The 12,622-nt window shown below is 42.4% G+C and overlaps 1 protein-coding gene across 1 annotated transcript in view; it reads left to right on the forward strand.

Annotated features, from left to right (window-relative positions):
* Positions 1–1,952: 1,952 nt before the first annotated feature.
* The window catches only part of ntm (neurotrimin), a 230,048-nt gene continuing 219,378 nt past the window's right edge, over positions 1,953–12,622 (forward strand). Inside the window, exon 1 of the mRNA XM_076274134.1 lies at positions 1,953–2,066. Coding sequence (XP_076130249.1) covers positions 2,006–2,066 — 61 coding nt within the window. The 5' untranslated portion in view covers positions 1,953–2,005. The remainder of the gene's footprint in view (positions 2,067–12,622) is intronic.

Below are 12,622 nucleotides of genomic sequence, written 5' to 3' on the forward strand. Positions count from 1 at the left end.
ACAATAGGAAGATAAAATAGGTCTATGTATATGCCACTGGGTTTTGGAGTTCAAGAGGTTGTTTGCATATAGTGAGGATGTAACATGGAGTAAAAATGATCTTTGCCTCTTTCCTGCATAACATGCAGTGGCTATAACTCAATAACTCAAGCCAAGAAGAATTTCACAGTTGTTATATGGTCAGATTATTGGAAAGAATATCAATTTTTCACATTGCTGTATGAGAGTACATCAATGTATTCGGTAGGGGAATATTAAGACAGTGGGTTGCTGAGGTTACATTGATGTTGGTATTATAAATGATCTAATGCTGATGCATAAAGCAGCTTAGGCAAACCCTCTCGTAGACAGAAATCGTTGTGGGAAAAGACTGTGTGGTAGAGGTTACCTGCTGTTGCTGCTCACCCTGCCCCATTCCCCCCCCCCCCGCCGCACCCACCCCTCCTACTGACTCTGGCTGCGGGGGTACCACACGACTTCCAGAGGTCCCTACACTGACCTGCAGACGGAGCATTCATGTCAGGGGATGTCAATAAATATTATCATCTGTATTGCACGCCTTGACACAGGCTGTTAAGTGGGATTGTCAAGAGATCAATTTTCTCTGCGGATTCTCTGCTATGTCCGATTTGCCACCTACAGAAAGCTGTAAAGCGGTTGCTAGAAGGGTGTGATTGGCTGAGCTTGGAGCAGGATCTGGTCCTGGTCTGGCCCAGGCCTGATCCATATCTGACAGGTTATTGACAGGTTTGCCCCAGAATCATGCTTTCTGAAGGTAGGACAAAACTCTGTCAAGATGTCATTGACCCTGTATGACATATGTCAGATGTGTCAGAGTGATACCATGAACGTTATACAGTATACATAAATACATAGACGTAAAATGTGCAACATGCACATTTACAATTATGAAGGTTGTTAAGCGCTGATTTCTTTGCATAAGCTGGCATTTTTCTCTGTTACGACTGTAAGTCGTGTTCTGCAGCAATCTTAACCAATCTGTACATCTGACAAAGGCTATTTTTCCAAGGCAGTTTGAGTGTGTGTGTCTCTGTGTGTGTCTGTGTCTGTGGGGAGATGCTGTTGTCGTTTTTTTTGTAAAGGCTGTAATTTATCTGTATACCTACAGTTCTACAACTGAGCAGATTTAATATTCCACACAGTCGTGGAGCTGCTGAAAATTTTCCCTTGAGGACTGTGTTTTATCTCTGAGTTGACGTGGTTGTTGTGCGCCTTGGGCAAGGATCTCTCTCTTACACTCATTTGCATGGAACCATAGCACAATAAACTGGATGGAGTTTACCCCTCTCAGGGCCTATTGGTGTTAACACTGATGCAAGGTCAATAGAGAAACAGCAGGTTCTATGGGCGCTGTCCAGCACTTGTCCTCCTGACGCAAGAGTGCTAAACCAAGAGCCAGAAAATACAGGCTTCCCATTGCGGTGTGTTCATTCAGTTTTAAAGGGTTTTTGTCTTGAAACTGAGGAAATAATTCCCAAAGAATTAGCATGGTGAAGCAACTTAGGGAAACAATACTGTCCTAATACTGTAGGATATGTCCCTTAATCAACTCACACGTATACACACGCATGTTGATCTGCGTAATAGTACTAATTAGTGTTGCATTTTCTTTAAATCTGCGTTACTTACGAGAACCATACTTTTCTAAAATCATGAATCGTTAATAAACGGCGTCTGTTCTCAGATGAACAAGGGCTTGTGTGATTTGAAGTGATGCGCAGGATGCAGAGCCGGCAGGTTCTTGGACAGCATCGCTTTAGTGGGTCTGGGATGGCTCTCCAAGCAGCCTCGCACTAATCACAACCAATACCTTGGTGAAGGAGGGACTTCTTGGCGCTTGCGTTGGCTGCTGCTTTACAGTCACAGAGATACTGGAATTTAGCGGGAAGTGCGCTCTGCTCCACTTCACTTTTCCCCGTATTTTTGGGGGTTCGAATATTTGGGCAACAGCGAATATCAGCCAGAAGCACACAATCAAATCGCGATGAAGAATCCATTGTGCTGGGTTATCCTGACCGGAGTGGCCTTTCTTTTGATTCAACAAGGTAGGCTAAGCACTCAACATAAAGAGGGAAATAACAGAAATGTTGCGGTTTACTATTCTATTGTGTTTTTAAATTTGATTAATACAGGAAAGATAACATTCACTTGGTGGGAATGCAGTGTGTTGCCGCTAATGCACTTAGAGGTTGCGTGGGTCTTTGACGTGGTTACAAACTAAGTAGTGGATTAATTCAGTGACATGTCAAGTGTCTCTGAGCATAAGCTAATGAGGACGGTTGCCGAAAATATCTTAAAAGATGGGTTTTATGCGTTGCCTGTCATATTTGTCTTACGTGGTCTGTCAAAGACGGGCAGTCTTTGCTTTAAAACTTTTCATTGTAGACTATGGCGATTATGAGCTCAGTCCCCCCCCCATAAGAGTGTCGTTTTCCTATTTATTCGAGTTTACGGTAGTCTTTGGTGGCAAACATGAGTGCCTGTTTTTTTCTTTTTAGCGAAACATCGTTTCATGAATGTGAAGATGCCATAGCCTATCTCTTATTATCTCAGACACGTTCGTTGTAGCTGTCAAAAATGACGCCGGACAAGATCCAAACGTAGTGTTCATTAAGAAATGGCCGCTAATCCTCTTTTGACAGCATGTTCAGGTCATCAATGTTAAGCCGAATTAACCCAAGAAGGCGCGATTTTGTTGGCGCTGCAACCGTCTTTGGGCAACATGAAACAGGCTACGTAGCAAAGAATGACTTCAGCACTGGACTACAGTCTATTCAGTTGCTGGTGTGTGTAACTTCATCGAAGTGACATTGAAAATATCACTGCTTAGTAACTGCTGCACGTTTAGGAATGCTGTTAAGTCTGGAACGCCTATTGGAGTGAAACCTTTTTCATTATGTTCATTATTATAAATAATTACTATCATTATTTAAATGCTTGCATTAACGTTGAGATGTATAGTAGTCCAAGTGCTCTTTAACCTAGTATTAGTCTGGTCCTTGGCATATCAAAGAAGACAGCTATTGCACTCTCTGAACTTGAACTTGCACTAGGCTACATTCTCCTACACATGGAAAATAAATGCACCCACACAATGAAAACCCTGTGGTCTTAAAAGGAGCAGAAAGAAAGAGATATCTTCTTCATCTATCAGACAACAGCAACCTCTGATGAGGAGGGAGCATTGGAAGTTCAAGAATAACAACACCCGGTAGTAAAGGGAAGTTGGTTGTCAGGGGTACCGAGCAGCACTCTCTCTCTTTCCTTCTCTTCTCTCCCCCTTCCTCTCTATCTCTGTCTGCTGTGTTCTCCCTCGCTCTCATAGGTCCTCTGTGTGGCTATAAGGTGGCTGTGGCAGTCAGTGCGTTGCCAGGAAGCAGCACATAGCCCTGCGGTGCTCGGGCCAAGATCCCGCAGGCCTCCCTCTATTGTGGCCTCCAGGCCTTCTCCTGCCTGTCGGCGGCTGCCAACGCCAGAGTTATTTGTGATTAAATTGAAATTTGGAGCAACAGCTGTTGTTCAACTTCCCGCAGCGAGGATCCTGTGGAAAACATTTAACAGAGGGAGACAAGCTTCCAAAGAGAGACATTGAGAGCATTGCTCCGTTTTGCTGGAGGAGCCTCCCTGTTGCAGCTTTATGTTGTGTGTGTGTGTGTGTGTGTGTGTGTGTGTGTGTGTAATGACATGGATTGAGCGGTGCCTGCCTGATATGTCCTCAGCGTCCGCTCTCTCTGATGGGTTTGGGAGAGTGCTGGAATTGGCGCGCGCCCGTGCTCCGGGTTCAGGCGGTGATGGAGAGTGATTGGTCGCACAGCTGCTGATTGTCATGTAGATGAGCGATGTTGCAGCAGAAGCTCTGTGGCCCTGGCTCTCTATTGCATTTACTGGTTTCCATGTGGGTGGGTGGGGGGAGCTCTGTCACGTGGAAGGTGTCCTCCAATTTAGAGAATCAAAGTACGGATCTCATATTTTTTTTTTCCCAAAGTGGCCCTCTCCCAGAGCTTCACAGCATGATATGTTATTAAGCAAATTAGGCACATTAGGCATAGATGATGACTGTGAATAATTGACAACGGTTACAACCCAGATGTGAAATTGCCACTTTGCCTGTTTCATCAGTTGAACATAAGGGCTTGGTCTCAAGGAGCATATTATAAATTAGAGGATGCTGCCATCATGTTGATGTATTATGCACTGCAGGGAATAACAACTTGTTTGATTTCGAACAACTAATTTTCGGTGGACACGTTATGAAGGGGAAACATTTACATTTGGATTATATTTCTGGATGTGAAATCTGGATGTAATAATCTGGATGTTAAAGTGTGTACGTTTTAGTGTTGGATTTACTTCAAACACACATACACACACACACACACACACACACACACACACACACACACACACACACACACACACACACGTTCCACATGCTCCACACACAACACACACACATTTGCTTAAAGAGTTGATGTGATGTGGAAGAGGCTTGGCAGAGGATTTCTGAAAGTTATTAGGTGATGCAAACGCCACCGATTGAGTTCATATACCATAAAAGATCCACCACAAAGGACAGATTATTTTGTGCTGTTGCAGGGTCACAACAATGGCTATCTGAATAGCGCCGCGAGGATCAGGGTTTAGCCGAGCTGTCTCGAGGACTAATCTTGTGCGGGAAACACAATATTACTGTCACATCAAAGTGACATTTTTTCACACAATATTTTTTTGTGGATTTATTCCCTTTGAGTACCAACAAAAATGTCAGTAGCTTAGTCTGATGCACTCTATATCTATGGGTTATGGTTTTTAATAAAGTAGAAAGAGCCATATTCATTATTTCAGTCAACGACTTACCATTTCACATTAAAAATTAACAATTTGGAATAGGGAATGAGAAATTCAAAGTTTCAAGTATTTTGCAGACACTCTTATCTGAAACCACTTGCAAAAATCTGTAGCATTCAGGGTTTGCCGCTAGGCCAATGATCACTCACAAAGTGATAATCTTGAACAATGCACCACCATTCGTGCCCAGGATTCAAACAAGTAGGCTAGTCTTGAAAGATCCTCAGATAGACGCAGACTCATAGTGGATCTGGCCCTGGTCTGGTCTATGGCATTAGGAAGTCAGATTCTATCCAGGATGGATGGCTGCCCTTAGTAGAGTAAGCCATGTCTGTATCCAAGGTCCCCCACATCAGGTGGTAAATGGTTTTCGGGTTTGTTTATTTGTCAGTACAACAACCATCAGCCTGATTGATATGGGTGGAAAGGTGTAGTATGCCTCATGGAAGAACCCATTACATTTCAGACTAGATCTGAATCATGGGGCAGATCCATGTTTCATTTACAGTTACGTTTTTAACGTTTGGTGCACCTTCAAGTGCACCAACTGAAATATGTTTAATTAATATGTGTAATGAATCATACTACTCATTTATATAGCTCAACAATTTTAAAACCGGTAATCTGTGACTTTAAAAAAAAAAAAACGAAGTAATTGCTACATTATTTTCATATCAGATTGTCTTTCAATAGCTATGGACAACTTTGGGGGGATTGTTTACATGACTGACTTGACTGACTGACCATTAACGCCAGCCAAACTAATTGTTAGCTGAGATGAGAGGCTTGGACAAGTGCATTCTTGGGGCTGTCATGCCTTCTGTCACTTAACCACACATTATTTATTCAAAAGTCAGACCATCAATGTCACTGATGTGACAAAACGGTTCTCCCCAGTGACAACAACCTCAAAGATGCCCATGTTTGAATGAGCATCTTAAATGAGCTCATTTTGAGTGAGAGATTGAAATGTTCACATTCTGGGGTTTCTTTCCATCCGGTCCCCTTTGAGCTTATCAAAGAGATATGACACATGGTAACATAATGGGCGTAAAAAGAGCATGATGATACTCTTCCTTCAAATGATGGTGCTGTCATTTTTCTGTCCTTGCGTTAGATGAGTGAGATGGGTTATATGTCTATTAAAGAGTAGGGACATTGAAATATCAGTGGCTGAAGGTTTTATAGGCTGCATATTGAAAGAGAAACTTGAAAGACAGTGGATAAAGGTACATGCTCAAAAATGTCTTGGACATCTTGGATATTATTCTTTGAAATGGCCTTAGTTGTGTTCAGAAACAAAGAAACTAGCTACAAAGAATGCGTAGGAATCTTGGGAACAGTTCTATTATCTACCATTCCTTTAGAATAGATTCAGCGGACCTATTTAATTGATATTGTCATTTAAATAAGAAAAAGTAACTACATTCGGCATATTCAATGACTCAATGATCTTTTAGTTGTATATTTATGTATTTGAGTGCAGCAGACAGTGTTTTGTGTTCCAGCCAGATGCGTCTGAAGTTCAGTGACAACTGTTGAAGCTGCCTAAGAGGTCCTCAAAGCCTCTCCTGTGGCATTTATGACTTTGAATATCAAATCTGCATCCCACTCACTCAGCTCGGCCGGAAAATAACGTTTAAAGTGCAGCGTGAAGCCAGACCAATAGCCATTATTAGAGAGCAGATGGTGCCATCAGTTGTTAAGAAGCACATGGTCAGGACTTAATCCCCATGTTTGTGATTACTATGTGCCAGGCTTGTGCACTGCCGAGGCAGGCTAGGGGTAGAGAGACACAGAGAGAGAAAGGAAAGCGCAGATATATTTCAATTAGTGCTCTAGCAGTTGGCGTCGAAGCCTTCCACAAGGCTCTGGTTGAAAATGAGTCTTCTGATCCATCTGAGATTTCGTTAGTTTTGCTTTCAAGGATACAATCGGGGACATAATGAATGCTGAATTGATGTTGTCTCTTCGCTTCTGTGCTATGCTCTGTGATTTCAAATGAATGAAACGTTTTGCCATCAACCATGTTCGGGTTTTGGATGATCATGTAAAGCATCAGACAGTCACTTTCAAGTGCTTTATAGGCTGTTGTGATTCATTTTTATTTACACAGAAAATTAGATTCAGCTCTTTGTAGAACAGCATAAAACCCTAAAAATAAACAAAGAATGTAATATTCCCTGTGGGAGTATGTATGCTTTACCTCACTATATTTTACACACAAAGCTGAACGATCTGTGCTATGACGTGTCTGAAAAGTTTATCTCAGGACTCAATGCTCTCAAAGCCAGTTTTTCCAGCTCTGTTAGCACGCTTCATTTAAGCTAACAAGCCGTTTGGGAACCCAATTACAATGGTAAATGGAAAAACCCAAGTCACAAAGAAGCAGCACAAACTTTGAAATAGGAAAAAAAGTCAAGTCGGGAAAAGACATAGACAAAATCATGACCAAATGTGCCCTGATGTTGGTGCTTTGTGATGTAGTATATGTATGTGGTTGTGGTACATGCACACTGTTGTAATTGATGCAGGCATAGGGGCTAGGATGAGCACTGTGTAGTTGAAGTCAGCAGAAGGATTGGCCGACTCTGACCAATGCCAGGTCTCAAGGCTTTGAAGTAGTAGTGTAAGCAGCTGGAGGGGTTATGTGCCAGAGGACGGCTGGGCCACTGGCCTACTCAGACACAGTGCCCAGCCATGTAAGTGTTGGCCTTGAGTAAGCCTGCTCTTTGTGTCCAGGGATTAGTGGGTCAGGTAGTTGAGCTGCATATAGCACACTAAGCACCAACTTTTCTTCCGGTGTGTTATTTAATGGTAAACAAGGTTTACATGGTGGAATGGTCATTTGCCAAGACTGTAGCCGTACTTCTCATGCACTCCAAAATAATAATGCTAATTTTAGAAGGCATTTAGTATGTAGTGTGCTAAATTAAATAGCTTTTCAATTGAAACAATTAAAACATAGCACTGCATTCATAGTCTATTGTGTCAGCATTTGACTGATATTGACACAGTTCATTTTGAACTGAATATTTTGCTTGCTGTCTGCTAACACAACTAGCATGGTCCTGAAGGTACTCATTGAAGGTCACACACAACAAAGTAGTTATAATTGTTGTTCTAGGCTAGTGACCTGGTTGCATGATGACAGAATGGAAGGTACGGCTGTCATTCATATGCCTGTGTCATATTCTGAGCTGCTCGTGAAAACCATGACACCGATCTGATGGATGGCTTGAAAAGCTTGTCACATTGCCATCTATAGTGCTGAAAGATCTAAAAAAAAACATCTGGAAAGCGTGACTCACCATTATCATTTAGTTTAGCAGATAAAAAAGAAAGTAAAAGAAAAGAAAAGGGCTGATACCAGGCTTGGGTTGCTCTTAGCGCTGCTGGTTTCCATCTGCCTCACAAATAGCAGTTTCCATTTCACACATTTTCATCACTCCTCCAGGCCTCTGTAATGCTATTAGAGACTTTTCTAAACAGACTGTTTGTCTGTTTGTATGTTTCCAATGCTTTCACTTAGCAGTGGGATAACCCCTAACCTCTTGTGTGACACCCCGCAAGTGAAGTGTGGGCCTGAAAGGGTAAAAAGCCACACATATAAAAAAAGATTCTACCACACAGAAGAGCGTTTAAAAAAGAATTGTTCCCGCCAACTATTTCTGAAGTGGTGCACTTGTGAAGCAGGAGATTAAGAAAATAAATGTAGTCGTCCCCCGTGTGTGTATGTGTATGGTGTATGGCGAGAGGAAGCAAATCAAGTCAGCTGAGTGTAAGCTCCTGTCCTGAGGATTGTGTTATTTTGGAGGAATTGAAGAGCAGGATGCAGCCATGATTACTCCGGAGTTTATATGCCGAGTCAGCATTCTGGAGTTGCCATATTTCCCAAACCTTTTTTCCCCCCTTTCTCTGGGACTTTGCTGTGCTCATTGAATTTCATGGAGGCTTAGGGGAAATCCTCATAATTAATGTTCAATGCTTGACTGGCAATCTTAATAGACGTCTTAGGTCAGTATGAAAATGAATGTGTCTCATTAAACGGTCCCTTTGTTGTGATTTTAAAAAATTGTTTCGTTTAGCTCAGCTTGAATGGTACAACAATATTCCTGCATGCTTCTAAGGTCGTTTTTTTTTAATCTTTTTTCATTTTTTTCTGGTCACACTGTATGCCAATGTACTTCACACTTCGCAAACACCATGATTTGTTGAATACAAAATGTGGCTGGTTAATTGTCGGCAGCTTCCAAATGAATTAATCGGCCCATTATGCTCATAGCATATTCAAGAGTTTCTGGTGGATAATTAATTCACCCTACAACCTCTCATTCATGCTGGCCTTTTTTTCAGAGGGATGTTTGCACTTTTTGTGTGTTCAGTTACTTCTCTTACTCACACTTTTTTAACAAAAATATGTCTGCTGTGTTTTTTTTTGTGTTCAGGTTCCTTTAGAATGCCTGTTATTTCCTCTCGAGAGCTTCATCAGTTACAGCTTTGGTTACACTGTCTGATAATGAGCTTTACAGCTACAGTCGTGAGAAATGTTTTTTTCTGTGTCAGGATATGCATATTGAATACATTATTATGTGTTTATAGCCATAACATATTATTGCACTCAGCATATAATATATATATATAACTCATAGCAAGAGTCAGATTTTTCAATCGGATTGATCAGGCCCCGAAGATGGAGCCTTGTGCGTACTGTAGAAGAATTCCTTTACTCTCTGTTGCAACAGATTGCATTTTGCCTTATGACTGCATACCTCATTAAAAAACCTGACACTTAATCTATACTGGTCTGGAATAAACAAATTTTTCAAATCCCAAAAGAGTACAATATGGGATTTGCATATTTAATAGGAATTCTTAATGAAAATGGTACATATGGTGAGAGACTTAACCACGGTTTTGTTTTGAGGAAACTTTAGTGTTCCTGGAGACGCTAACGCCGTTTGCACTCTCCCTGTTTTCTAACAGAGTTGTTTGCCAGTCTCTGCCGTTCTTCCTTCCCACAGCAAAGTCATTTGGACCAGTTAATTGGCTTGTTTTACATTGCTTTGTGATACTGATGCAAATTGGGCCAAAACATGTTTTGAATATCTCTGTCCTCAGACACCAGAGAGAGAGAGGGTGGGCGGGGGGGGGGGGGGTTACTCTGTTGAGACAGTTATCATATCAGGCTTTATTATATCATCCTCTTTGCTTCCAAGTTAATATATGTAAGATCCCCATCACCGGTATGTCGAGGTGTCTGTAGTACAAGATGAGTTAAGATATAATAAGGATACCGGTAAGGGATCATGGAGTAATTTCGCTAAGATAACAGATCGCTAATGAAGGTGTGCTGCCAGGTACCCTCAGAGACTGCCTCTGCTTTGTAGAGACCATGGGGATAGGCAGACTCCTGTAATTTCCACTTTGAAGAGCACATCTGCACAGACTAAACCTCTATAATCAGCAATGTCCTCTCCCCCAGTTGTGGGCATAATGTCTTGCTGCTTTCCCTTCATTAAGTTACACCATAGACAGCAGGTTTGGTGACAAATCACTGCACTCACGCAGGCCAGAATGAGAACCGAGTCATGGCACCTCAGCCGGCGTAGAGCACTCCTGTCTGAGGCGCGGCAGGAGAAAGAGCCAGAGAAATGTAATTTAAGACAGTCGTTTCAAATGGCTGCCCATGTGCATTTGAGACGGAAAAGACCAAAAAAAACAAAAAAAAAACACAGCCGTGTTGACGAGGGGGTTGCTTGATGTGGTGTGGGAAGAAATTCTTGTCACGTGTTTGATTATGGAGTCCCAACAAAGTGCGTTTTTGTCCCGGGTTGGAAGTGCTGAAGACACACTGCCTTTGTTCGGTCATCTTGTGTAACACTGTAGGGTAACAATGGCACTCTAAAATCACAGCAAAACATGTGGTGAAGATTGCCATGGAAAGTGAGTCAGTGGACTTGAATTTGGTCTGCGACCTCTTTACATCACTTTGATTGTAACCTTGTTTTCTGACTGTGCTGTAAAAACCTTGAGCTGTTCACTCCACTCCACGGTGTAGTGACTCTCAAAGAAAACTGTATTTAGTCTGTAAGAGGTTATACTTATTCTACCACTGCATCATCAAATATTTGCTGTTCTTGAATTTTGTGTTGGCATGTACATTGTGTTCCCTGAAATGCAGCCCTGTAGGGGATCATCTACGGTTCTCAAGCACGATTTTGGGAAGGGACGGGGAGGTGAAATTGATGTCAAAATCAGGCAAATCCGCTCAACGGAGCCCGTTTCTAGCAGCTGCTGTCTTCTCAGTGGCACTTTGAAAATGTTGAAAGGCGCGGCTGCGACTCTCCCCACAGATGATAAGCCCCCTTCTGAAACTTGTGCAGGTTTCCTCAGCTGTGCCGCAAGGTATGGCGAATAAAAAACGAAATAACATGAATATTTGCATGCTGAGATAATACCCTTGTTGCTCAAGCCAACCCACATGTGTGGAAGTGTCTTGGCATGAGTAGAATACTGAATTCAAACAACTTGTTAGTGCACAGGATCTAGCATCCCAAGTGTCTCTGGTGCAGTTTACCACTGGGAATAGTTAAATTAATTCAAAGACAGGCAGGAGTGAGTGACATGTATTTTAAATAATAAGCAGTGGGGCCTGGTGTGCAATTTGACGGCATATGTTACAACTCAAACCCGGCTCCCACATGCTCATTTGATTTGAAGGTTAGTTTTGGGCAGAATGGATGAATGCTGAAACATGCATGAATCTCTCATCAGCGCATGATCCAGATCGTGTCTGACACTGAGACCCTTGGTGTGCCAGATCGGGCCATATTGGGGCCAGATCTGCTGTGAAGAGTCAGTTGTCAAAGGGGAAATATGGCATTCACTGTGTTCCTCTTAGCACAAGCAGCCGTGCTGTGTGCTATGATTTGTGTGGCCAGTCAGAGAAATCCTGTTGTTTTTTTTTCTCTCACCCACCATACCAGTAACCTGATTGATTTTTTACACACTGTCCTTGGAACAGAGGCATTATCACAGAGAGAGCAGGATTCCCTGTCAATCTCCCAGATTTATCTGGAAGTCGCATGATGCATGGTCAGATCCCTGTGATTTAATTAAGAAATGCATCCGTCACGGCTGGTAGCTGCAGATTAAAACGGCTTGTCAGTAAAGAGAAGCTTCTGATCAGTTTGATGGTCCCCCTACCTGCAAAACAACATGTTGCCACTTTTTTTTTAACTTTCAACCACCATACCAAATTGTATTCTCATAAGCAGGTCGTTGAAGCACTTAGACCTCATCTTCCTGTACATTACCTTGAGTAACACAGGTGATAACTGTGATTCACACTTAGCGAGAAGCGCCATTAGCCAATTCTCCTACTACAGCCCTGTTCAGTGAGACCCTTTAAAAAAAAAAAAAAAATCAGTCTTAAAAAATGTTCTCTACCCTCCGTGAGCGGCTCCAGCAGTTTGTTGTCTAAGGAGATGCATGCCCAGGCGTTAATAGGGAAAGACGTGCTGCGGTTGTGATGTTTCGTCGGGGAAGGCCGGGCACGGGAATGAGCTCCCCTGGGGAGCATTGTTCCTCGTCTGACTAGAATGAGCCTGAAAAATACAACCAATTGAATTAAGAAAGGGAGAGATTTGCACATAGACCTGGGGTTTCCACCTTATTTTCCACCCTAGCTCGCGGACCAGTAAGCCCTTATACAGTGAAAGCTGCACAGAGGAGTAAGGATTCAATTGGG

This window comes from Alosa pseudoharengus, unplaced genomic scaffold (genome assembly GCF_046254945.1).
Source record: "Alosa pseudoharengus isolate Yale_2024_CS ecotype anadromous, Long Island Sound unplaced genomic scaffold, YU_APseudo_1.1 YU_APseudo_1.1_scf_8, whole genome shotgun sequence".
Lineage (NCBI taxonomy): Eukaryota > Metazoa > Chordata > Actinopteri > Clupeiformes > Clupeidae > Alosa > Alosa pseudoharengus.